The sequence below is a fragment of the Vulpes vulpes genome, chromosome 9 (genome assembly GCF_048418805.1).
Source record: "Vulpes vulpes isolate BD-2025 chromosome 9, VulVul3, whole genome shotgun sequence".
NCBI classification, from domain to species: Eukaryota; Metazoa; Chordata; class Mammalia; order Carnivora; family Canidae; genus Vulpes; species Vulpes vulpes.
Window position 1 is genome coordinate 104,037,349 of NC_132788.1, and position 26,703 is coordinate 104,064,051.

Genomic DNA, 26,703 nt, shown 5'->3' on the forward strand with positions numbered 1-26,703 from the left:
CCGCCCCCCCACCCTGCGAGCGCCCCCCGACCACACGTCCAGTGCGGGCGGATCCCAGCGCCTCCAAGAGGCGCTCCTATTGGCGTCCAAGCTCCTCCAGCTCTAGGGACCCCACCAGGCTCCCTCGCTCTGCTCACGGCGCCCCAGCCCCAGGGGGCAGGGTCCTGACCAGGCCAGGCCGCCCCCTCTAGGGCTGCGGCTCCTTCAGTGACCTTGGCCACCGCCTCGTGAGCTCCCGGCCAGCCAGCCCCATCCCCCACCCCAGTGACAGACACCTCGGACCACCCAGGTTGCTCTCCTGCACTTTATTCTTTCCAGATCTCAGGCGTGTACACAGGGTAGTAAGGGCACTGGTAAAATACACAGCCCAAATGGCCTGGCTGACGTGGCCAGTGGGCTGCTCTGAGCCGCGGGGGCCTGGGCCCGCCATCCTGCCTCCAGAGGGTCCCCGGCGCCGTCGGCCTGTGCACCGCAGTGAGCCCGCCCAGCAGCCCCCACGGGGCACAGCGGGGCACAGCGGCAGCGCGGGGCTGACTGTGGGAGCAGCCCCCGCAGCCCCCGCCCTTCCCCATGCAGCTGGCTCCATAGCCGCCAGGTAGAGAACCAACAGTCCTGTCCTCAGATCGAGCTGCTGCAGCCGGACGCCAGTCCTCGGCGTGTCCATCGCGTGCTGAGCCAGCCCAGGAGCCCCCGGTCGTGGCGTCGTGGCCACTGCGCTCAGAGGACCTGCTCTGTGCTGGAGGCTGAGATGTCCAGAAGCCGCCAGGCGGCGTAGGGGTTGAGCTCGTCCTGGTCTCGGCAGAGCGCCCACACGTACAGCATGCGCAGCACCTTGTCCTGCGGAGGTGGGGAAGGTGAGGGCTAGGACGGGCCGCGGGGAGGGGCAGGCTCTGCAGAGCAGAGGGGACGCTGCGGAGCCCACGGAGTGGGGCTGGGGCGTCAGCCTGGGGCTGGGGCCCCGAGGCTAGACTCAGGACTTGGCCCAACCAGAGAGGCCGGTCACCCTCCGCCCTCCACCAGGCCCAGCCAGGGCCCTAGACTTCTCGCCGGCCGCTTTCTTCTGCAGTCAGGGAGCCTCCGGGCTCTACACTGCCATGGTGCAAGGTGGCTGAAGGCGGCCACCCCCGGGGCCTGCGTCCCTCCTCCCTCACTCACCGGGTCGCCCTCGACCACCTCGCCTTTGGGGTTCTTGATCACCATCACCAGCTGGGCCTGGAAGGTGATGATCAGCACAGGCCCCTGCTCCATCATCTTGCCCATGGCCAGCTGCAGGGGGAGTGGGGGGTGCTTAGAGTGGCCACACCCCTCCCCTGCTGCTCCCCTTGTGCTGCAGATCCCCCTTTCCCACTCCACTGGTCCCTCCGGTGGGACCAGGCCCCAGAAGGAGTGGGAGAAGTCACCAGTTTCTGGGTGAGGGACTCCCACAAAATGCTTCCCAGTGTGAACCAGAGTCTCAACTGCTAAGGATCCATGCAGCCGCCCCAGACCCCGGCAGCCTCCTGGAACCAGACCTGGGCTGGCCGGGCACAGAGGCCTCAGTGTGCCTTCAGCTGCCCACAGGCACCGTTGGGGCCTGAGCAGTCCCGACAAAGCTCCCACCCTTCCCAGTAAAGGCGCAGAGACAGCACTGCCTTGGGGGCCCGAGGTCTGGGCAGCAGCACCGCGGCGTCTCGCACCCGTCTAATTCTCCCACCACATGCTTATGGGAGCCTTCCGCTGAAAGGGACCCTGAAGGTCACTTAACCCAAGCCCGTGGCCATGCCACAGCTCCTCCCGGGACAGGGGCCCGTGACGAGCACACCCCCACCCCGGAAGAGACACTCACATCGACATTGTCGATATCCAGGATGCGGGAGTGGAACTGCAGGCCCAGCGCCTTGGCCTGCTGGATCGGGTGGGCCAGCTGGCTGTAGGTCTGCAACGAGAAGCCAGACGCGCCCGTGGCCACACCCCGAACACCAGCCCCGTCAAGGCACCGCGCCACCGGAGGCTGTGGCACCTGCCGTGGGGCCCGGCGCAGTGTCCTGGGAACCTCTCCCTGCCGCCGGGCTCGCCGGCGTGCTTCCATGCTTTCGGCTCTTGTACCTTCCAGAAATGGCTCCTGGCGCCTGGGTGTGCTATATGCCAGGAGTGGCAGATGCCAGGAGCACAGGTCCAAGCAGGGAGGCTGGTGCCACCCGTTTGCTGGCCCGAATCACACACCCTCCCCTCGTTATAAAGGCAGCGCGGCACAGGACTACCAGCTCCAGGGGGTATTCATCGGTAGAGCAGGGACGTTCCCGCAGCAGGATCTGAACCCACTCCCAGAGAGAAGCTGAGGCCTCCTTGGCTGATCTTGGACTTGCCCATATTCACCGCACTCTGAATCTTGGCCTGGAATCAAACCTGTTTTCTAGGATTTGCCCTAACCCATGGCTGCTCTGGAATGAGCTGCCCGGGGTGCCTCCTCCTCGCTGACCAGCTCCTCCGGGAAGCCTCTGGCCACAGCCCCCTGTCTTCCCGAGGGGCAGCGGTGCCCCCGACACCCCTGGACCCCTCGAGCCTGCTTCCCAGGCCAGGGAACATGTGCAGCCTTGTAGCTTTCCTCTGGAAGCTTCTCTGGACACAGCAACTGTGATGGAAGACATTCCAATAACACCTACTTTTTATGGAAACAACCGATCTACCAAGAAAAAAAAATGCTGCCAACTCCCCTTTCTCGTACGATTCTTAAAAATGACATTTAAGAAACACCTGTGCATGAGCACCTGCACTTTCAAGTGCATTTCCAGGGGCAGCAGCAGCTCCCTGGCAAAGATAATCAACCACATCCTAATGGTCCCAAAGTATTAAAAAAAAAACAAAACAAAACAAAAACCCAACACACCACTCACAAATGCCTGCTGGATTAGTCACCATGCAGAGGAGTATTTAAAAAAAAAAAAATCTGACATCTTCTCCTCTGCTTTCTCCAACTTGTTTGTGAGCTGGAAGCAGAACAGAATCAGCCAAAAAAGGCTCTGGATTGCTTAATACAAATAAGCTTGAAAAAAAAAAAAGCTGCATGAAGACAGCGGTCAGGGAGGGAGCAGGGACGCCGAGGCTGCCAGGCCCGGGCAGACAGGGCACGCTCCTGGGGACGGCTGCCCTGCTGTCCACAGCCCGGCGCCACTGCCGCCAAGCAGCCCCAGGACCCTGAGCCCCGACTCTGGGCAGCAGTCAGGCCTCCTCAGGACATGCAGCTCCTCCCTGTGCGGGAAAATCTATCACCATCTGTTTTGTTCTGTGTTTCGGGAACTCGAAGCAAGAACAGCTAATGAGTCCAGCCAGCGCTTCACGCGTCCTGCGGTGCTGCTTCTGTGTTCACACTGTACCCTCGTGACGCTTGTGACACGGGCGTGCTGATGGCCTCTGGCCCGGGGACGGGAAGGTCACACACGTGCAGAGGTCTTCGTGGCCCCACTCCACCCCAGCCCCGGCCCCTGGGGCCCCCCTCAACAGGACACCAGGCCCCATCATACCCTTCTCAGATGGTGTCGCCCAAGCACATCTCTAAGCTGTGATTCTTTTTAGGCCTAACTAGAAAAAACATTGAAAGAGAGAAAGAAGTACTCACAGCTTCATAGCACCAATCTTTGAGAATGTCGAGCTCTCCAGAAATCATGGCCTAAAAAGGGAAAGGTGACAAAAACAAACTTAGCTCGAGACTAAGGGGAGACTATGTAGGTAGGAGGCCCTACCCTACAGGCTCTACTGGGGGGGTGGGGGGGCAGTGGCCTCGGGCTGGGCTGCAGCAATGGGCGCCCCTCCTCAGGCCCCGGGGAACAAGGGCCTGGGTGTGTGACCCCCGGCAGCTTAGGGTGGCCCCGAGGGCCTAGTGTGAGAGACAGAGGAGGTGATGGCGTGGCAGGCTCACCTGGCCAGGAGACTGAACCAAGGAGGCTGGGAGCCACATTCTCCCCTCACTGGGGAGGGAGTCTTGCACAGCTGGGTCCCCACAGGCATGAGCAGCCCACGTGGGCAGTCAGGGGCCAGGGCAGGGGCAGAGCAGGGGTCCCGGGGGCGGCCTCCCCACGGGTCATGGGGGGGATGCCTCTGCAGGAACTCGGGAGGCAGGGCTGAACCCGCTGAAGGTGATGGAGGAGCCCAGGGCCCGGGGGAAACCACAGGCAAGCTGGGGGCCGAGCCATCCTCACCCTAGAAGAAACTGCCTGCGCTCGGACTGCTGCTTTGGGGGATCGCTCCATTTCTACCTCCTCCCGGCCCTGCCCAAAGTGGCGTGAGGGACCTGGGAAATCGGAGGGGGAGGGGACCACACGAAGGTCACTGGGACGGAGGAGGCAGGAGGAGGGTCTGTGGTCTCAGTAGGACTTCCCAAGGCCCGGACTCTGGCCACATCTTGGGGGCTCAAGGAGCAGACAGGGAAGGGGTGGAGGGGGAGGCCTCGGGCGGCCGCTCACTGCAGCCCCCAGGGAACTGCCTCAGGCCTCTGTGGAGCACCAGGGAGCCAGACAGGAGGCTCCAGTCCAGCGTTCAAGGGAGGCAGGGGTTGCCGCCGGGACATGGGGAAAGGGAACTCAGTCCCGGGAGCGGACGCACCCCACAGGCGAAGCAAGAAATCAGCCGCCATCGTGAGGGGGCAGCAGGGCCCGCAGGTGACCCTGGTGGTGACCCTGCGTGACCGCCAAGGACCCAGCGTGGGGGTGCTCAGGCCTCTGAAGGCAGGACAGGTGTCTGCCATCAGGCTGTGGCCCATGCGACACAGGCAGGGCAGGACGGGGAGGGCCCACTGAGGCGGCAACCCACCTCCAGGACGTTGGGGATGATGTCGTTCTCACACTGCTGCAGGAAACGCTCCTTGTCAAAGGCCGGGTCGACTCGCAGGATCTCCGTGAGCACCTCTGACATCTCCGTCTTGGAGAACAGGCCCCCTGGAGGCAGCCGAGCCAGGAGTGGGTCCAGGGCCTGGTCACCCCCTCCCACCACCCTCTGCTGGCCCAGGTGGCAAGGACGGGCAAGCCACTCACCCAGCAGGTCTGTCACCTTGTCCGTCAGCGCCCGGGATGCCCGGATGAGCGCGTTGTCACTTTCGTCATACTTCATTTTCATCTCAAAGAACCCTGCGGGGAGGGGACACGGGCCAGGGTCAGGGGGCCCCGTGAGACCCACCCTCTGTGCAGGCAGGGGAAATGGGGGGGGGCTCTCCAAGGCTAATTCTCCAGTGGTGGGCCAAGGGGCCCGCCCTGCACGCCGGGGCTCTCCTTGCAGAGGAGACAGGCCTCCAGCCCCCCTCATGGGACGAAGGCGTATCCTCGTCCCTGTTGGTACTTGGGAAGCCCCATGTCCCAGATCAGAATAGAGACCTCCAGGGCCTCGAGCAGGCTGGCCGGGGCCCACCAGTGCCTCCCGTCCTGCCCGACGAGGGAGTGTCTCACGGTGGAATCCACGGCCATGCCCCCTGCGAGGTGGGTGTGCCTGGCCGCCCTACTGCTAGCAGTGGCTCTGGCAAGGGCAGAGATGAGTGACTCAGCCCCCACAGTAGGGTCCCTGCCCGCCAGCCCAAATGTACCGGGCTGCCCGCATACACAGGGCGGCCTGTGCTTTGCCAGGGCTCTGCTGCTCACTGGCTGGGTGATCCTGTGGAAGTGGCTGGTCCTCTCTGACCCCGGTCTCCTCCTCTGTAAAGTGGGGGTCTGGCTTGTGCCCAGCACATGGGGAGCACTCAGTAAGTGTTCGCCGTCACGGCTACGCTGTCAGCTGAGTCTCCGAGATGTGAACACTCACGATTAAATACCACGTTGTTGTCCTTGAAGTCTTTCCACTGCTGGTACCACTTGGAGTCCTTGTGTAGCACGACTCCCAGGGCCTCCCTGGGGAAGACCGGACAGTGGTGAGCAGCGGCGTGGGAGCCCCTGGGCACCTGCCCGGCCCCCGAGCTGAGCACCCACTCGGCCCCATGGGAAGGGGTGTAGCAGGACAGCCCACCCCTCACCTCTCCTCCTGCCTCCTCTCTCCCGTCCCCACCACCCCACCCTCTCCTCCGAGTTCACTTGAGCAGAAGAGAAGCTGGAATAAGAATGGATGAGCATGATGTCAACCGCAGGAACCTTCTGCGGGCGCTCGCGCACACACTCTGGGGTGGGACGTGCGCGCTGGCCGGTCTGCTACCTACTCATTGGGCTCAAACACCTTCTCTTCCTTGAACTTCTCTCCCGAAAACTCCTTCCTCTTCCTTAGCCGCTCCGGCCTCCGATAGGGCCCCGTCTGTCCCAGCACACTCTCGTCAAGCTCCTTCTTCACGGACTCTACCCCCTGGAGGAAAGCCGCCAGCCATGCGGTGGGCACTCGGGACCCTCCCAATGCTGTGGACCCCCACGATGGGCCTGGGCCTTTGTGCCCCAAGTCAGGGAACCCCAATCTAGGGGCTGATGGCACCCCAGGGTCATATAGCTCAGAGTGACCTGCCTGACTTCCTCACATGGAGAGAACTGTTCCAGATGCGCTCCACTTTTCTTCGGCCTCCCTCTCACTTCCCCCAGACCTCTTCCTGCAGCTGCTCTGGCCACGTGAAGCTGGCTGTGCACAACCCCCTCTGCAGGGCCCGCCCTCTCCACCTGTGGCCCGTTCCCCGTATGTTCTCTTGTCACATGTCGCTCAGGAACTACTCGTCCCCCAGGGCCCTTGAGAGCAGAAACGTGGACTTTCTACCTTGTGGCCTCTGTGGCCAGCAGAGGGCCCAGCTGTGGGAAGATTCGACAGGTGATTCGGAACGAATTCAAGACCTCAAGTCACCCTAAGTGCAAAGGTCTCTGGTTTATGGACACAAGCTAAGGAGGCTTAGCAGCTGAGAGGCTCTCGGGGCATTAACCTGCAGCTCCCCAGGGGCTGTGACTTGCCCAAGGGTACTCAGCCAGGAGTGCAGCATAGACCTGCTGCCTCAAGTGAGCCCTCCGTCTCCAGGGCTCAGAGCAGGCCACGCCAAGGGCACCCCCGGCCGAGAGGGCCAGCCCGACCCACCTGGGAGAGGGCTCTGAAGGCGGCAGTCTTGCCCAGCTTCTCCCCACCCTTGGACACCGACTCGGCGGACTGCTTGGCAGTCTTGGCGGCTTCTTCCACACTCTCCTTGATTTTCCGGCCAAAGTCACTTTTACTGACTTCGTCAAGACTCTACTGAGACAGAGGGATGGAGGTGTCAGCTCAGCACCCCTCGGGGCCTGCACAAGCTCCCCCAGAGCTAAGGCCAGCCCAGTCCTGCAAAGGGCAGGAACGAGCGCTCTGAGCTCATCTGGCCCATGGGGCCCTGAGACTCAGGTCCACTGTGGACTATGTCTGGGGTGCTGGGCCCTTGGGCACCACCTAGACACTAGGTCAACTGGGTTCTCCCCAGAACGGGCGGGTGGGGCAGCCTCGGGATAAAAGGTGAGGAGCCTGTCCCCAGCACCAGACTGGCCTGCCTCTCTCTCCTGCCCAGAAGAGAGAAGAGCAAAATAAGTAACAAAAAGAAAGCCCCTGGGGCGGCCCCACCGTGGAGGGTGGTAAGCAGCACTTCCCTGTTTTTAGGCAGGAAGAAAAAAATTCTCATTTATCCTCCTGTCTTTGCTAGTGGCACAGAAGCTTCTAACCCAAGTGGTAAACTGCAGGGCACGTGGGCTAGTCTGTCTTCGCCCTCCTTCCTGAGGGGCGCCGTGCACCCTAACTCCGGAAGCCACCCGCCCTGGCTGGCTCTCCCCTGCTTGCCACCCACGGCTATTCATCCCTGTGCCAAGTCACGCCCTGCCCAGGCGCCAGCTCTGCCCGCTGCTTCCAGCACCGCTCTCCTCCTGGAGGCGAGGAACAGATGGCCCAGGCGCCGCGGCCAACAGAGCGTGGGGGCCCCGCGACCATTACCTCCTTCACCGTGCCTGTGATCTCCCCCAGCTTCTTCTTTATCACTTCGCTCGTCCGCACCGTTTCAGATTCAATCGTTTTCTACGGTAGGGATGTTGTTTCTTTTTGTTACAACACAGCAGTTATCTTACAAGCAAGGGTCCAAAGAAGCACTTTCTCAGCAGCCCTCTCCCTCTCCAGCCTGGCCACCCGGGCCCCTTCCCCACCCCGGTGAACCTCACTGCCCCTGGCCTCCCTTGTGGGCTTACCAGCCTAAGGCTGACATGACCGATGGAGACCCTTGAGGCCCCGCCCCTGGCTCCAGTCTCTTGCTTGGCGCAGGGGTGATCCTGCACCCTCCCCTGGCTCATGGACATTATCCTGCCTCACTCTGCACCCCTGCAGCTGCCAGCCACTGCTGGATCTCCCACAGTCACTGTTCCACCCGACTGGCTCCTTGCCCACTCCTCAGCCCACTCCCCTCCTTAACAGAAAGGAAGGGCGATCTTCCAACAGCCCTCGGATGGACCAGGCCTTGAGCATGGCCTGGGAGGGGGCCAACAGAAAGAAAAAAACAAGAGACCTGGAGCAGGGACCCATGGGGAAGATGGGGAGGCTGCCCCCGCCTTGCAGAGCCCTCATGTGGCAGAGGCTGCGGAGCCCACTCGCTGTGGCAGACACCTGACAGCTGCTCCGTAAGAGATGTGCCCGTTATTAACGACACATGCACCGTAACCTGCTGTCTACCTGCTTCATTCAGAGGGCCACGACCAGCTCTCAGGAGGAGTGCATCTCAAACCTACTGCTCAAGTGGTCACCGGGGGAGCCTGGGCAAATGCACACTCTGATCTAGCAGGGCGGGGAGGGGCGGGGAGGCTCCGAGACCCTGAAATTTCTCACGAGTTTCCAGAAGCTGGTGCTGCCAGTGTACAGAGAACGGGCTCTATCTCACCGCAGAAAAGGAGGGCTGACGATGTACTCCTGTCCCCTCGCCCCCCCAGTGTCAGTGCAGTGACCTCACCTTCCCCTGCCACGCCGGCACTGTGCGGGAAGCAAGTGTGCCACCAGGGGAGACGCGAAGCAGAGGGACTCACGTATTTCCTTCTGGCTTCCTGGAGTGCGTCCGACTCTTCCAACTTCCGGGCCTCATCTCGGAACTTTTTAATACTTTCTTTCATTTCTTTGTTTTTGGCTAATTCTTGTTTGATATTATCCAGCAAACCAGAGAGAAAGCCTTTCCTGTTTCCGGAAGAATAGGATCTGGACTAGAAAGAACATAAAAGAAATAAAGGGTTTTTACTTTCTTCTTTGGGCTGATGCAGGGTTTCACGATGAAGAGCTACCTCTTTTATGAGCGATAAAAGTCAAATTAAAAAAAGCATCAAGTGAAGGGCACCGGAGTGGCTCAGCTGGTTAAGTGTCTGCCTTTGGCTCAGGTCATGATCCCAGGGTCCGGGGATCAAGTCCCACATCAGGCTTCCTGCTTAGTGGGAAGCCTGCTCCTACCTCTGCTCCTCACCTCGCTCATGCTGTCACTCTCCAATAAATAAATAAAATCTTCAGGAGAAAAAAAAAAAAACAAGAAAAAAAGCATCGGGTGATAAGCTGTGAGATGTCCAGACAATGAAACATCATTCAGTAATAAAAAAAAAAAGAGTTAGCAAGCCATGAAAAGAGGTGTGGCCTTACACATTGTCATGTGTCATTTATTTTATTTTATTTATTTTATTTTATTTTATTATTTCTCAATTTTAAAAAGACACTGACGGGGGATCCCTGGGTGGCTCAGCGGTTTAGTGACTGCCTTCGGCCTGGGGCGTGATCCTGGAGTCCCAGGATCAAGTCCCACATCGGGCTCCCTTTATAGAGCCTGCTTCTCCCTCTGTCTATGTCTCTGCCCCCCACCCCCCTCTCTCTGTGTCTCTCATGAATAAATAAATAAAATCTTTAAAAAAAATTAAAAAGCCACTGAGAAACCTCACTGAGTATCACTGAGTGAGAGAAGCTGGTCTGAAGAGACTCCAGATGGTATGATCCTCACTCTAGGACCTTCTGAAAAAGGTGAAACCCTTTGGACAGGAAAAGGATCAGGTGTTGTCAGGGGCTGCTAGGGGGGTGAATGGACACAGAGACTACTCTATGGGACATTATAATGGTGGACACACAGCAGACATTTGTCCAAACCCCTGGGATGCACCATACTCAGGATGAAGTGTGAGGTAAACTACAGGCTTCAGCTAATAATATACTGGTACTGGGTTGTAACAAATGGGCCACAGTTGTAACAAATAGGCCACACTGAGGCAAGACGCATCTTATGGAGAAAATTGCAAACTGCCTGCCCAGGTGGGAGGAGGGGGGAAAGAAAGTTGATGGGGACCCTCTGTACTTCCTGCTCAATTTTTCTGTATATTTACAAGTGCTCAGAGGAATAAAGTCTATTCTAAAACAAAACAAAGTGCCAAGCTCCCCCTCCAACAGAGGAGACCCTGAATGAGAAACAGGTGCAGCTTCGAATCCTCATGGGGACGCAGATGTGCTCACCCAAGGCAAAGGTCAACACCCAAAGGGGCCCTTGTCCCAGGACTGGAGTTGAAAGGATTGTATGGCCCCCCAAGAAGTTGGCATAGGGCCCTACTTACCGGGCTTCTGGGACCAAGGTAGCTTCTTCCTTTGGGATCACTCTCAAGTCCCAAGTTGGGACACATGTCACCCCAGGGCTTGGTACAAACTTCCCTTGTCAACCCACAGGATCACCGTCACCAAGAGCTAAAGTTCAGGGGTCCCCCCTGGTAGGAAAACCCAACACGCCCAGATGCCAGAGCCTAGGGAGGCCAGAAGAAAGGCCAAGGCCCCACTCTAGGCACAAGAGCCAGCATGCTGCCCAAGACACAGGCTTCAGGGTCAGACTAAGCCAGGTTCGGATTCCTGCTTCACCACAAGCATGAGCACAGGCTCTGAAAAGGGAAGGCTTGAAGAACCATGTGAGGGAGCCATGCCATGGAGCAGTGGTTGGGGCCCACCCTCCCATTTTCAGGGTGACTCACCCCTGAGCCCCTATCAAACCCCAGAGCCAGCAGCCAGGCCAGCCTTTCTAGGGTAGGGGGTGGAATGTCCAGGTTCTAAGACTGTGGGACTGTGCCACCTTGCAGAAGCCCTACCACGCATTCCACGGCTGCACGAATGCACGCTGTGGTGGTGGTTGAGGAAGGGCCACAGGGCATGCGCCACACCCACAAAAGCTCCAGGATAGAATCAGGAAGACAAAGCCTGTGTGAGAGTCACCTGGCTGAGAGGAGGCTCGGAGGGAAGGGTGTGGGCTGCCCCAGTGTGTGGGGTTGGGGAAGTATGTCAGCTTCTGGGCTTTCTTCCCCGTGGTGGTGAGCACCAACAGACAGAGGCATGGTGGAAGAGGAATGATGGGGAGACCAAAAGCTCGAGCAAATGCTGTCTGTGAGGAACAAGAGAAACAGGAAACCAAGCCCCGGAGATGGGTGACTCTGCTCAAATGCCTGGAGGGCTGTCACCCACAAAGGGGAAGAGCCACAGGGAGGTGGATTTCAGCTGAGTCCAGGGATGCCTTTCCAGCCATTAGAGCTGACACATCATCTACTTTGTCAGGCGGGAGCTCTACCCCTGATAATGCCCAGCATTTCTCGAGATCCTGAGAGGACCAGGGCACTGGGCTCCGAAACCCCGAAGGTCTTGGATGTGGAATGCCAGCCAATCCATTGCCCCCAGCAATGGATGTGGGCAACATCCTGCAGCCCTCTCTCCTGTTAACTGGGTCTCATCGTTCAGAAAACTTGCCCCTCCGCTCAGCTTGCTGGCATTCTGAGTCACTCACCACGGGCAGCTCTCCACCGGGCTGGCGTATCTGATAGGTACCATGGCGTAGTGGCACTAGGTTGTGGCTGGACAGAAACTGGACTCCACTCCCGAGGCATCTCTAATTGGGGGAGAAAAGAGAAAGACCCATTCAGGTAAGAGAACAGCTGGGAAGTAAGCAGGCCACACTAAAAAGCAGGGGGTCACCCAAGACCCATTTGCTGGTTTTTACCGCATGCCTGCTGCATGCTAGATGCTGTGCAATCTTGCTAAATTCTGAGAAGCCAACGGGATCTTGCGGGAAACACACTGGACCTACCCCTCCAGTGGCCATGTCTACTTCCTGCCTCTGAACCTGGGAGTCCCAGGAAATGACAAACTATGGTGGAAGAAGGTGAATCGTGCCGGTCTGATTTAAGCCTGTAGACTGAAATGGGCACCCAGAGCCTCGATGCTGGCAGTAAGCAGTCTTCTCTCACAAGCCTGCCCTGCTTCTGCAAGGCTCCCCCCGAATGAAGAACTTCAGCTCCATGAGAGAAGGGCTTGGGCAAGGTCCTGTTCAACAATGCACCCTAGCACCCAGCACTGAGCCAGGCACATTGATGTCAATGACCCCACAGGATCACATTTCCACATTCCCTGGGCCTTTCCTCTCCCTGTTCCACGCCTCCTGTCTCCAGGAACTCTAAGCAACATCCCAAACTCATACAATTGTAGCTCAAGAGCAACTCCTGAGGGCAGCCCCAGTGGCTCAGCGGTTTAGCGCTGCCTTCAGACCAGGACATGATCCCGGAGACCCGGGATCGAGTCCCACGTCATGCTCCTTGCATGGAGCCTGCTTCTCCCTCTGCCCGTGTCTCTGCCTCTCTCTCTCTCATTCTGTGTCTCTCATGAATAAATAAATAAAATCTTAGAAAAAAAAAAAAAAGAGCAACTCCTGAGACACCTGGCTGGCTCAGTCAGAACAGCAGGAGACTCTTGATCCTGGGGTGATGAGTCTGAGTCCCATGCTGCGGGTGGGGGAAGAATAACTCCCAAGAGTTTAACTAAGTCATTTTTCTCTAGATGCCTACACCTATTCATCTTGGAGCCGCTGACTTCAGCAACAGTTTAGACAGCAGTGCATGGCTAACTTGGGAAGGAAGTCCCACAGTAAGCCCAAACCTAAGAGGTTGGTTCCCCACCGGTTTTGTGCCTAAATCCAAACACGTGTAAATAAATACAACCTCTCAACTCTCAAAAAGACAAGCAGTCAAGGGGGAGGGGGGGATCAGCCCGGAGTCAAAGAGAGCTTCTTTCTCCCCACACTAGGATCCCTAGATCTTTTCTCCCCGCAGGGTCTGGCTCTGGAGTCTGTCTCATCTAGGCTTCTGACCAGGTCGGCTACCTCACTAGCTGAGACCGTGGGCAGGTTGCTTAACCTCCCCGAGGCCCCGTTTCCTAACCTGTGAATCAGCGCCAAGCAGCAGCAGCCTGAAGTTCTACTGCTCCGAGTGCGCTACGCACACGGGAACCCCCGCGCCCCTGTGGACACAAGCTGTCAGCCAGCGCGGGAACTGCCCCCGCACGTGCGCGCGGAGGGTCAGGAGCAGCGACGCAGGAAACGTTCTCGGGAGAGACCCCGGCGTATAAACACGCGAGCCGTGACCGTCACAGTGTTTTGCCGCCTTCTCGCTGTGTCTCCGCTGGGCGCCAAGGCCACCATTCAGTCCCCGGTGCACGTGGAGCTGATCAGGCAGCGACGGGGAACTCGCTCGCCCCCGGCCCCGCGCCCGGCCGCCGCCCTCACCACCGGCGCGCTCAGCCCCCGTCCGTGAGCTTCGCTCCGGGACCCCGGGCCCGGCCTCCGCCGCCCCAACGCCCCAGCCCCAGGGCTCTCGCCGAGCCCAAGGAAGGGCCGAGGGCGCCAAAGGCCCGCGGACCAAAAGGCCCTGGAGGTCGCAGGCCTGGAGCTCCCTAGGCCCGCCCCCACCTCCCCATCCGACCCCGCACGTCCGCTTACCCGCGGGCAGCGGCACCAGCCTCCCCACAGCGCCGCCGCCGCCATGTTGCTGGATCCCGTGTGACCTTCTGGCGACGCGGCCCGATGGCGTCACCCGCCGCGTCTAGGTGGCGCGGCACCGGCCTGGGAAAAGCCGGCCGCGGGGGCGGGGCTTCGGGGAGGAAACTGCCTCTGATTAGACAGCGTTCCCGGGGAGGGCGGGGCCTTGAGAGTGGCCTGGAATAGGGGCGGGGCCTGACCTGCGGGAGATTCCCAGAGAGCTAGGCCTCTGATTGGGCGGGATTTCGGAAGGCGGGGCCTGTGACTTGACGTCACGCGCGGGGGCGGGCACTTTTTGAGGCGGAGACCTGTGGTTGGATGAGACTACAAGGGGGCGGGGCGTGAGGGCGTGAATTCCGTCCAGAGCGGAGATCTCCGGGGCGGATCGCGCAGGGCTTGCGGTACCTGGGGAGACCAGCGGGGCGGCTGCCCGCGAGGATTGACTCGGTTCTCACTGATTGGCCCGCGCACCAGCCCGGTAGTGACCGACCCTGGTTCTCACTGACGGTGGCCCACACTGACCGACAGACGGGCAAGTGAGTTGCTCCAAGAGCGAGAGCAAATGAGCCCACGTTGTACAGCACGTTGACAAAGCGCCTGTTGGTTTTAATCCAGAACCGGAAGATGAAGCTAAGACCACGGTGGAGGCCACTCCTCCGTGGATGCCGTGTGAACCGACACACCTGGCCCTAAAGAAGATGAGGCCTTTGTCTTTTTAGCGCCTGGACACTGTTTTCCATTTAGAGATTGCCGCCACCAAGTGGCGGTACCCTAACATGGCCATGCAGTCTGAGTCTAGGAGGGATGGGGAGCTGGTACCGTGGGCGACTCAGTGTATGTTGCCTTTGGGCCACTGAAGCCTTTTGAGTTATTAAACTGTGACAAGGTCTGTGGGACTCCGTAGCTTCAGGGTTGGACAGATTCTCTGTCTCTCAGGAGCTCCACCTCCAGGTGGGAGCAAGGGATGAGAGCTTCCACTCTGGCTTTGTTTGAAATGTCTTGACTCCAAGAAGAGCAGACTAGTTAAGTGGTTGGGGTGTAGAGGTTTGCTGCTGAGAAGGACCGGGCTTCTTGGTTGTCTTTGAAACCACGGAATTGGACAGTGTGTCAAATAGGCATATAGAGGCCAAGGGTAAAGTGGAGGAAGAAGAGCCCTCAAAGGAGACTGGGCAGGACTGGTGAACAGGTAGGAAGAGCATCCAGAGGACCTCGGAGAAAGCAGGTGGAGTGCGGAGTGTTGGATGCTGCGGGGAACTCAGGCAAGGCAGGCCAGGCCAGACCTGTATCCTTCGTCCTTGGCATTTTGCAACATGGAGGTCCCTGGTGAGACAAGCAAGAGGGTTTTGGTTGATTGGTGACTGTGGAAGCCAACTTTCAGCGGGTTGAGATTTTTCTACAGAGGTGTGCTGGAGTCAGCTTGTCCTGGCTGGCGAGAGCTAATTGTCACATTTTTAGGAATTTGGGAGCTAGTTAAACACAGTTAATTGTATAAACTTCTGACCAAATGGATTATATTTAGACAAAGGTAATAAATACTCAAGATGCAACACTTCCTATTTTTCTACACGTTGCTAGGTGTGCTGAGGGCGTTTACATATATCACATCTGTACGCTGGAGATACTGTTATTGTGTGTGGTTGCATCTGTTCGTGTTCAGGGACACCACATTAGAAGCTTGAAATCTGCCACGGTGGGAGGGGAGGATTTACACCACAGGAACTGGTGGACACTACAGATCAGGAGCTTCTGGTTTGTTGGGAGGGCCAGTTAGTAGACATTCAGGCAGCACATAGGGCAGGCATGGGCACTTCTGAGGAATCTTTGCCGTGTGTAGAAGGAGCAATGATGGCAGCTGGAGGAACATATGGGGAGGATTGAGGGTGCTTTGTTTGTTTTTCCACCTTTGCATTTTGAAACATTTAAAAGCTACAAAAAATTGCAAGACACGTATAATGAACACTCACATGGGCTTCACCTAGATTCATTTTGCCACTTGCTTTAGCCATCTCTGATATATATATATACACACATACACACACACAAACATGTACAAGCAGATTTGTTTTGCTAAACCTTTGGAGGAGAGTTGCAGACATCGAGGCAGTTCCCCTTTAATACCTAAGCACGTTTCTGATAAGAGCATTCTCTACCAGACCACGATGCCCTTATAACCCCCGGACAGTCATTATCATTGATTAAGTTAGATTAATCAAATAAAACCCTATCTTATTCTTTTCCCAATTTTCTCTTTGTAGTTTAAAAAAAAAATCTATGGTTCAATCAAGGGTCACTGCATTTTGTTGTCACGTCTTCTTTAGTTTCTTTTAACTAAACGAGTCCCCTCGCTTTTGGGAGGGGGGTCATTTATGACTGAGGATTTTTTTTTAGGATTTTATTTATTTATTCATGAGAGACACACACACACACAGAGAGGCAGAGACACAGGCAGAGGGAGAAGCAGGCTCCATGCAGGGAGCCCAACGTGGGACTCGATCCCACGTTTCCAGGATCACACCCTGGGCTGAAGGCAACACTAAACCGCTGAGCCTCCCAGGCTGCCCATGACTGAGGATTTTGAAGGCCTGTTGTGTTGTAAAAACATCCCATGTTCTGAAGTTGACTGATTTCAGTGTGATTAGTTCCCATTTTGTCGAGAAGTTCCCCTAGGTGATGTTGTGTGCTTCCCACCGTGTGCCAACAGGACATTCACGGTGTGAGCTGATGATGCTCAGTTTGCTGGTGTGGTTAAGGGTTTGATCGTTTGTGATGGGAGAGGGAGGAGTGTATTTTTTGAGGGGGTGGGGGAGGAGAGTGTATTTACATGCTAGGCTGCTGGGCAAAAAGAGCTAGAGGGAGAAAGACCTCAAAGAGATGGCAGGTGGGAGTGGTTGCTCTGATTCAGCATTGCGCCCAGGAAGCTGCCTCTTTCCCTGGGAGGAATGGGGGCGAGGGGAAGGCAGCAGGTGGCAAATGCCTTGCTGGCCCCAGAGGCCACTGATAGGTGTGCCCATCAGAGCATTGTTCCAGCCTGTGAGGTGTGGGTGGAGAACCCTTGCTCTGCATTCACTACCCTGGTCCCCTGTGGGAAGGGGACCAGGACACGGGGCTGGTGCAGGGCCTGGAGATGATGTTCAGAGAGTCCCAGGCAATGACTTCTGAGTCTCTACCCCTCTCACCAGTGTAAGTCCCTTGGGGACTGGGCTGGTCGTGTCCTGATGCCTGGCACACAGTAGGTGCTCAGTGAATATGTGTATTGACAGAGTGAATCAGACAAAGAGCCCCTGGAGGACCTTATGTGAAATCTCTTGAATGAGTAAGGTTTATAAATAAACCTTATTTATAGTTGAGGTCTATTTATTTATAGTAAGGTTTATTTATAGTTTAGATTTCCAGGCTGGCGATGGGCTCCAGCTGGTTTTCACTGGGTGCACATGGGACAGTCGGTGATACTAACAGTCGCTAACGTTTACTAGCACTGAGCAGCTGTGTAAAGTGCTGTCCATGGATTGTCTCATTTAAGTTTTCCAACAGTCTTCTGTGGTTAGAGTATTGTTTTTCTTTTTTCTTTTTTTTTTTTAAGATTTTATTTATTTATTCATGAGAGACACTAGGGAGAGAGAGAGAGGCAGAGGGAGAAGCAGGCTCCATGCAGGGAGCCCGATGTGGGACTCGATCCCAGGACCCCAAGATCACGCCCTGGGCTGAAGGCAGGCACTAAACCGCTGAGCCACCCGAGCTGCCCTAGAGTATTGTTTTTCAATGTCTGCCAGCAAATCACCACCAATTTAGTGGCCTCAAACACACCCGTTCATTATCCCCTAGTCCTGTAAGCCAGAAGTCTGGCTGGGTGCTCACTTCGGCAGCACATATCCTAACATCAGAGATCCTGGCAGCACACAGAGAACGCTGGCATAGCCCCTCCGTGTAAGGGTGACACGGATTGGGGGAATGTTGCAGATTTTCCCTGTTTTTACAACAGTGGGCATAGAGTTGACAATACTGTCCTGTACACTTAAGCATTAGTTAAAATCTCTCTCCCTCTCTGTCTCTCCCTCTCCAAGTCAGAAAGAGAGCCTTCACCAAGGACCGAATTCTGCTGGCACCTTGACCTTGGACTTGCAAGTCTCCAGAACTGTGAGAAACAACTGTCTGTTGTTTGGGTTCACCCCACCCCCTGCCCACCCCTCAGTCTATGGTATTTTGTTAACAACAGTCTCAGGTGATCGAGACCTTCGCCTCTCTCTGATCAATAGACCAAGCCGTGTGCTCGAGGCTGCCTGGTGTGGTGGCACAGTGCAGGGAACCTTCCCGGCGCTGTATGGGGAGCATGCCACTAGGCATGGCCAGTGGCAAGACCAGGAGCAGGACATGGACCAAGCGACTCGGGGAGCTGCCCTTTGGAGAAGCATCCAGTTCTGGCAAGAGTGTGTGTGCAGTGTTCATCCAGGAAGGGCAAGATTTGGGGCTGAGATCATCGCAGAGAGACAGTATTATTTTCCTATTGCCAGGTAACAAATTCTTTGAAACATGATGGCTTAACAGAGAACAGAATAGTGGTTCCTGGTGACCCGGGGCTGGGGAAATGGGAAGGTGGTGTTTGGTGTGTATCAAGTTCCAGTTGTGCAATGTGAGTATGCTCTAGAGCTCAGGGCTGTGCGACATAGTGCCTGCCGTTAGCAACACTGTATTGGGCACCTGAAAATTTTCAGTTTTAAGAACACTCATGGTAGGCGTTCTCCACTTCTCCCCCCACCCCTAAAACAAAAGCTACAAGAAAACTGTGGAGGTGAAGGAAATGTTGTTACCTTGATTGTGGTAATGGTGTCCTGGGTGTGTGCCTAAGTCCAAACTCATCTCATTATAGACGTTAAATATTTGCAGCTTTTGTACATCAGTTATACCTCAATAAAGCTGTTTTTAAAAAGTGTTGTGGCTTAAGATCAATTTGTATGCTCTCACCGTCTCTGTGGGTCACGCATCTTGGTGTGTGACCCAGCTGGTCCTCTGGTTCAGAATGTTAGGGGGTACTATAATCTTCTCAAGGCCCCACTGGGGGAGGTTCTGTTCCAGGATCACTCCCACAGCTGTTGGTAGGATCCAGTCCCTTGCCAGCTGTCGGACCAAGGGCCTCTATTTCTCGCTGACTGTAGGCTGGAGGCCCTCTTCAGTGTTTGCCAAGTGGGCATGAGGCAGCTTCCAACATGGCAGCCAACTTCCATCCATGGGTGTGAGAGAGGGCCACCAAGGCAGAGGTCACAGTTCTTTGTAACCTAATCTCGGATATGGCCTCTGATCCCAGTTATCATGTTCTGTTAGTTAAAATGGACTCACTAGATCCTGTCTATACTCAAAGAGAAAGGATCAGATAAGAGCAGGATATAGGAGGCAGGAACCAAAGGGGGCCAATAGAGTCTTCCACTCCTTCCCCCATAAGTGTTAGAGCGATCTGATTAATGCAGGAGGGTGAGACTCAGGGCTCAGAGGTAACGCCCACTGCATTTTGTATAGTTGTACTGTGACAGAGCCTGGGGCCTGGGCAGTGTCTACTTTTTGTGCTTAGAGATTTCCTTCTTGGCTTAAGTATGTTATCATTCTTTGTCACCGGTCCTTGAAAACATCTGTGATTGGTTAGTCATATTGACAGCTTGTACTCTGGGAGGATGTGAGATAATGAGAAAGGTCCTTCACCTCGGGGGTTTTTCCTCCCCAAACCCATCACCCCAGTCTATCTGGAGAAAAGCATCAGACGAGTCCCACCTGATGGAGATCCTATAAAATTCCTGATCAGTTCCTCTCAGAATTGTCATAACAAACAAGGAAAGTCTGAGAAGCTGTCCCAGCCAAGAGGAGGCTAAAGAGATGTGACAACTGAGTGACCTTAGGGAAAATTTGAAACAATCTGAGTATAGTATGGATTTGAGTTAAATTATAATGTATCAGCATTGGATCATTAATTGTAACAAATGTCTCGTATTCTATTCTAAGATATTAGGACTAGGGGAAATGTTGTAGGGTGTATGAGAACTCTGTGTACTGTCTTTGCATTTTTTCTGTAAATCTGGCTGTTCTAAAATGGAAAGTTTATTTTTTTAAACACCTACTTATTATTTGTAAGGTGTAAACTTTCATATGTGAATTATTCTATTAATTATAATATTCACATTCTCTGTCATTACCTTTTTTTCCAAAGATTTATTTATTTGAGAGAGAGAGAGAACGAGCACGAGTAGGGTGGGGGTAATGGGGGGGCAAAGGGTGAGGTAAAAGCAGACCCCCTGCTGAGCAGGGAGCCTGATCGGAAGGGGGGCTCCATCCCAGGACCCTGAGATCATGACCTGAGCCAAAGACAGAGGCTTAACCCACTGAGCCACCCAGGTGCCCCTCTGTGTCATTACTTTTTATGAATCCATACATTTAACATATTCACCTCCCTAAATGAGTACTGTATTCTCAATATAGGCATTTTTGTAAAAAAAAAAAAAAAAAAAAAAAAAAGAACAAAAACCAGTGATCCTTTAAAAAATTAGTGTATAACTTATATTTTAGAGATGTTTTAGGTTCACATCAAAATTGAGTGGAAGGTAAAGGACGTTCCCATATACCCTCTGTCCTCCCAGGTGCACGGCCTCCCGGACTGTCAGCATGGCACCAGGGGGGCCCTTTATTATCTTTAACGAACCCACACCGACACATCATTATCACCTGGCACCTGTGGTTTACACTGGGGTTCACTCTATGGGTTTGGACGGATGGATAATGAATATATCCATCGTTATGGCATCAAACAGAGTAGTTCTTTTTTTTTTTTTTTTAAAGAACTTTTGTGTTATTTAAGATTTTATTTATTTATTTGAGAGGCAGAGATAGAACGAGTGCTGAGCACGATCTGGCCAAGGGGCAGAGGGAGGAGCAGACTTTCCGCAGAGCAGGGAGCCCAAGGCAGGGCTCCATCCCAGGACCCTGGAATCATGAGCCATTCAGGTACCCCTCATACAGAGTATTTCACTGCCCTAAAATTTCCTGTGCTCTGTTTATTCATCTCTCCCTCCCTCCCCACCCATGGCAGCCACTGATCCTTTTACTGTCTGCGTGCTTTTGCCTTTTCCAGAATGTCATAGAGTTGGAATCCTATAGCGTGTAGCCTTTTCAGACCGGCTTCTTGGCTTAGCCATATGCATTTGGGATTCCTCAGTGTCTTTTCATGGCTGTAGAGTTCATCTCTTTTTAGCACCAAAGGACATCCCATTGTCTGGATGTCCCGTACTCTATCCCTTCACCTGCCAAAGGACGTCTGGGTTGCTTCCAAGTTTGGGTGATAATGAATAAAGCTGTTATAGACACCTGTGTGCAGGTTTGTATGTGGTTGTAAGTTCTCACTTCGTGGGGAGTAATACCAAGGAGTGTGACTATTGGATAGATTCTTTTCTTTTTTATTTCTTTTCTTTTCTTTTTTTTTTTTTTTTAAGATTTTACTTATTTATTCATGAGATAGAGGCAGAGACACAGGCAGAGGGAGAAGCAAGCTCCCTGCGGGGAGCCCAATGTGGAACTTGATCCCAGGACCCTGGGATCATGCCCTGAGCCAAAAGCAGATGCTCAACCGCTGAGCCACCCAGGTGCCCCTGGATAGATTATTTCTATTCTTATACTCTCAGTTTGCCATAGTTGTGTAAATTCTCACTGCAGTTATGTTTGTCAGTTGATGCTATTTCTAACATTTTTTTGTTTTGAGATTATATTTTATGAAGCATATAGTTTTAATAATGCCACGTCTTGAAATATCAGAAAGGGAGACAGAACATGAAAGACTCCTAACTCTGGGAAACGAACTAGGGGTGGGGGAAGGGGAGGAGGGCGGGGGGGGGGGTGACTGGGTGACGGGCACTGAGGTAGGCACTTGACGGGATGGGCACTGGGTGTTATTCTATATGTTGGCAAATTGAACACCAATAAAAAATAAATTTATAAAAAAAAAATAATGCCACGTCTCCAGCTTATTATAATGTTTGTCATTATGTAATCAGGCTCCTTTTCTTTTTGGCCTGAGTGGTATTTTTTCTGGATTAAAACTGCTGGCCAAATAATCTTTTTTTTTTTTTTTTTTAAGATTTTATATATTTATTCATGAGAGACACAGAGAGAGAGGCAGAGACACAGGCAGAGGGAGAAGCAGGCTCCATGCAGGGAGCCTGATGTGGGACTCAATCCCGGAACCCTGGGATCATGCCCTGAGCTGAAGGCAGATGCTCAACTGCTGAGCCACCAGGCGTCCCAAGGCCAAATAATCTTAATTAAGAATAATAGCTGTGATTTATCAGGCTCTTCTAGGCCAGGCAGTGTGCTAAGAGCTTCTCCTACTGGTTCAGTTAGGCTCTGTTTTGCTGTGAAGAACCTGAATGACGGACTCTGGCATCTAACCACGTGGCTAGGCCGTGCGGGCAGACCCCGACAGCCCTCTGGCTTCGGCAGAGACCAGATCTGGCCCCGGGCACATCCTTGGCAAGAGAAGTCTCGGGACGCCTGGGTGTCTCAGTGGTTGAGCATCTGCCTTCAGATCCCTGGATCGAGTCCCGCATTGGGATCCCTGTGGGGAGCCTGCTTCTCCCTCTACCTGTGTCTCTGCACCTCTCTTTCTCTCTCTCTCTCTCTCTCTGTGTGTGTGTGTGTGTGTGTCTTGTGAATAAATAAATAAAATAGTTTTTTTAAAAAAGAGAAATCTGCGGCTTGCAGCCTAGTGTTCCTCTTGCTTCCCTTCTCCCAACACCCCCCTCAATGGCTCTTATGGCCTGGATGCCATCACCCTCAAATTCTTATGTTGATGTTCTGACCCCCAGCACTTCAGAATGTGACGATTGGGAGATAAGGCCTGTAAAGTGACAGTTAAGTTAAAATGAGGTCATTGGGATGGATCCTAATCCAGTGTCCTGATACGAAGAGGAAGTTAGGACACAGTCACGCTCAGAGGGACGGCCCCGTGAGGACACGGGTGAGGAGATGGCCATCTACAAGCCCAGGACAGGGCTCGCAGGCAACTGCACCTGCCCACAGCATGATCTCCGACCTCCAGAGCTGTGAGACAACACAACCCTGGTGTGTAAGCCACCCAGTCTGCGCCACTTTGGTAGGGCAGCCCTTGCAAACTCCAGCCACAGCTACTCTGCGTCCTCCCTTGGGCTCAGAGCCCCTGCCCACGCCCAGCTGCTCCTGCCTTCTGTCTGGCTTCCTTCCCGCTCCTGCTCCCTCCTCTCCCGGCTGGCTCTCTCCTCCATCTCCTGTTCTCCTCCTCGAGGTACAATAATAGCTGCTGGCACTGGTGGCGTCCCTCCTCTGCTCCAGACAGCGTGCCCAGCCCTGGGAAGCGCTATCTGCTTTAGCAGCACCCCCACCCCCCACCTTTGAGGCGGATGCTGTCACGAGCTCTTTTGTGCAGATGGATGCCCAAAGCTCGCAGAGGGGAAGGAAGTCGCCCCCCCCAGCCACTGGCAGCCTCAGAAAGAACGTGGCAGGCCCGGCTAGGGCAGGGCTGTTGTCCCAGGTAGTGGCGCAGACTCCTGGCCCTGTGGGCAGGGTGATGTGAAAGCAAGAGCCAAGCATATGGCAGACGCTCACTTCTCCTTAAAGTCTGTGAAGTTGGCGACATTTCCCTCATTTTGTAGGCAAGGAAGCAAAAGCTTCCAGAAGCGAAGCTGCTTGAGGGTTGTGATGGGCGGCGGGTGGATAGATCTGTGGCACTTGCAAAAAAGCTACAAAGCAGCTAGACCGTCTCGAAGGTTTGCTGCAGGAAGAGATGACGTGGCAGGGGATGAGGATAGGATGCTCTGCGGGGAGGAAATGACCTGTGCAATTGCCAGGGGTGCGAAAGGGTGGGGTGGGTGTCGTGTGAGCCATACAGTCAGTTCTGTTTTGCAGAAAGATCCCTCTGGCTGCAGTGAGGGGGCCATTGAGGCTGCTAGGAGACAGCCTAGTGTCCCAAAGCGGGGGACCTGGCAGGTGGGCCTGCCGAGAAGCCAGGAGACAGGCTGGTCAGGGCTCGGTGACTGTGGAATGGCAAAACCTGCCTTATAGGGTATGAGGTGGGCAGCACAGGCCGTTTATTAACCACCTCGCTGATGTCTCTTCTTGAAATTATTTGTACTCATCAGAGTTGGTGTAGGTTATGTGTGGAATAGTCAGAGAGCAGCAGACACAGAGCCTATGAAGCAATCAGGCCTTTCAAAGAACCAGGCCTGACCCATTAGCAGAACTGACTTCTCTATTAAATGCCTTGGGACCACAATACTTCGGGGGCCTTTACAAATATTTCAGTTTCTTTTAAAATTAGAAGAAAAAGACCCTTAAAATCTAGTCTGGATTATATTCATCTTTACGCCCCAACTCAGTTGTAAAATTTAACATATTCCACCCCCCTCCCTTTATGGGCTATAGGACCCATGAAGGCCAAAGTGCCCGGGGCTCATGCAAGTCACAATGGGGCATGCGTTTAGCATATTTTGGGGGGGATTTATCATCCTAGGTCTGTCTTTTCATTCTTGGTACAATTATCGACCCCTCTTCGGTTACCATCATCCATAAAGAGAAGATGGGGAGGGGAAGAAAGAAAAAGAACCCACTGGCACAGAAGAGGCATGCACACACACCCATGTTCACGGCATCATTATTCACAATAACCCAAAGGTGGAGGCAACCCCCGCGTCTACCTACCGATGAATGGATAGACAATGTGGTGCATCCATACGCTGGAATAGTACTCGGCCTACAAAAGGGATAGAGTTCTCACACCTGCTACAACACGGATAGACCTGAGAACATTTGCTCAGTGAAGCAAGCCAACAGTCTCTGGGATACACGGAGCCCTGAATGCAGACAGCATTCTGGGGTATAGGGTCTGGGCCCATTGTCTGCTGCCGGGCCCTGGGGTAATCAGGACAAGGGGTAGTTGCCCTGCGTGTGAGATCCCCGCAGAGGAGGTGGCTGGGGGTGTGGGCTCTGGACTGGTTGATTTACACACGAAAGGTGCAGTTGTGACAGGTTGTTTGCTATCTCTAGGAGTTAGCTAGGCCCGGGAGGGGCAGTTTTTCCCAGATCAGCAAGGGCCCCGCGTGACAAAGCTTCAGAATACAGAAAATAGAGGAGTCCCTAGGTGGCTCAGTCGGTTAAGCATCCGACACTCGATTTTGACTTGATCTCACGGCTGTGAGACCAGCCCTGCCGTTGGGCTCCGCGCTCAGCGTGGAGTCTGCTTGGGATTCTCTCTCTCCCTCGCCCTCTGTCCCCGCCCCTGCCACACCTGCTTTAAAAAAATAAATAAATAAATAAAAAGATTTTAGCATCTCTGAGTTTTTCCACATTATGACAAAGAACCGCTGAAAATTTGAGGACAGGGGAACAAATGATATAAATACGGTTACAGTTGTTATATAAAAATAGTTGTAATTTTTATGTTTTGTAGACTTCATGCTCTCCCTGGTGTCAGACTCAGAAAGCCTCTTTCTAAGAAGAGCAGTTGTGTGGAGAAGGCAAAACAGATAAAAACATTTCCAGATTACCCGATTCATAATCTGCCACATTGCTTATCAGTCTCCTGCTCTGATCTGTCGCTGCCAATGGTTTGTGTGTCATCCAAGATTTCATTCCGACACATTTAGATTGGTTCTGAATCCATTCTTTCCTCTGAGCAAGGAAGGCAATACCATTGCTTTCTTCGAATGTGAAAGAGCCTTTTTGCTGGGGGTACCCGGGTGGCTCAGTCGGTGAAGCGTCTGCCTTCGGCAGACGTCATGATCCCGGGGTCCTGGGATCGAGTCCTGCGTCGGGCTCCCTGCTCGGCGGGGAGTCTGCTACTCGCATTGCCCCTCCCTTCTTGTGATCTTTGTCTCTCTCTCTCAAATAAATAAATACAAAACTTAACCAAAAAAAATAAATAAATAAAGAGTCTTGTTGAGACTCCAGGGCAGTTTAGCTCAGATGCCTCTACAGAGCACACCCCCCGAATGGTTCTTCCCCAGCTGGGTTGTGCTGGGGGAGCTCAGTTACCCTGTGGAGGGAGGGCTGGCTTCCTTTGCAGGGTGGGGTGTGCAGCCAGAGCAGTAGAACCACCTTCAGAGCGCGGCCCTGGTGGCTCAGCGGTTTAGCGCCACCTTCAGCCCAGGGTGAGATCCTGGAGACCCTGGATCGAGTCCCACGTCGGGCTCCCTGCATGGAGCCTGTTTCTCCCTCCGCCTGTGTCTCTGCCTCTCTCTCTGATGAATAAATAAATAAAATCTTAAAAGAAAAAAAGACAAACCTTAATAAAAAAAAAAAAAGAACCATCTCCAGACGACAGGTCGGCTCCCCATGAGTCCATACTGATACTACGACACTCCCGATCTCTCTCCTCTCGGCCTGCTTGAGATCCCTCCCAAGGAGGTGAGAAGTGGCTGGATTAGCTCCTTTCCTCCTCTATCCCCTTGCTCAAGGAGTTCAAAAGGATACGGTGAGAGAGTCTTGAATCACTGCATTTAGCTTCTGTGGGAATAAACATGGCCAGCTGCCAACATTAATTTTACTTCCGGCAGGTAGAAACCCATCCACTAGCCACGTTCCAGCTCAAAAGTCACCTGAAGGACACACACAAAGAAACAAGCCTTTGGCTTTCCATAGGATGAAAGGCAGAGCACACATTGTTGCAGAAACAAACGGTGCCTTTGACTTTGTGATGTTCTGGGCACACGAGGGAGTTTTGTACCATGATTTGGGGGAAATTAAGGCTAGAGAGCAATAAGTACACTTTGTATCTTGAGAGTTTTCAGGATTTAAAAGAAATCATCATATGGGGGTGACTGGGTGGGCCAGTCAGTTCAGCTCAGTCAGTTGAGTGTCTGCCTTTGGCTCAGGTCATAATCCCAGGGTCCTGGGATCGAGCCCCTCATCGGGCTCCCTGCTCAGCAAAGAGGCTGCTTTTCCCTCTCCCTCTGTCCCTCCTCCCTATTGTGCTCTCTCTCTGTCTCAAA

General features: G+C 54.2%; 1 protein-coding gene and 1 long non-coding RNA gene across 2 annotated transcripts; one reads left to right on the top strand and one right to left on the bottom strand.

Annotated features, from left to right (window-relative positions):
• Window positions 1-290: 290 nt before the first annotated feature.
• Window positions 291-15,034, bottom strand: TIMM44 (translocase of inner mitochondrial membrane 44). Its single transcript, XM_025985672.2, has 13 exons — window positions 13,676-15,034; window positions 11,693-11,794; window positions 8,940-9,110; window positions 7,867-7,947; window positions 6,997-7,146; window positions 6,152-6,291; window positions 5,764-5,849; window positions 5,007-5,099; window positions 4,786-4,910; window positions 3,596-3,646; window positions 1,826-1,915; window positions 1,156-1,266; window positions 291-837 (listed from the first exon to the last, which is right to left on the bottom strand). Exons 1-13 carry the CDS (start codon window positions 13,718-13,720, stop codon window positions 718-720), a joined length of 1,365 nt encoding a protein of 454 aa, XP_025841457.1. The 5' UTR covers window positions 13,721-15,034; the 3' UTR covers window positions 291-717.
• On the top strand, window positions 14,123-18,100 carry LOC112909734 (uncharacterized). Its single transcript, XR_003233147.2, has 3 exons — window positions 14,123-14,250; window positions 17,776-17,848; window positions 17,968-18,100. It is a non-coding gene; the product is annotated as an uncharacterized lncRNA (long non-coding RNA).
• Window positions 18,101-26,703: the final 8,603 nt, after the last annotated feature.

What these genes read in the sequence shown, in the direction of transcription:
- TIMM44 (XM_025985672.2), bottom strand. Translation starts at nt 13,720, where the DNA reads ATGGCGGCGGCGGCGCTGTGGGGAGGCTGGTGCCGCTGCCCGCGG. An exon ending in AGGAAGCCAGAAGGAAATAC is followed by an intron (nt 7,948 to 8,939) that starts GTGAGTCCCTCT and finishes TCCCTACCGTAG; the next exon opens with AAAACGATTGAATCTGAAAC. An exon ending in CAACAACGTGGTATTTAATC is followed by an intron (nt 5,100 to 5,763) that starts GTGAGTGTTCAC and finishes CCCTCCCCGCAG; the next exon opens with GGTTCTTTGAGATGAAAATG.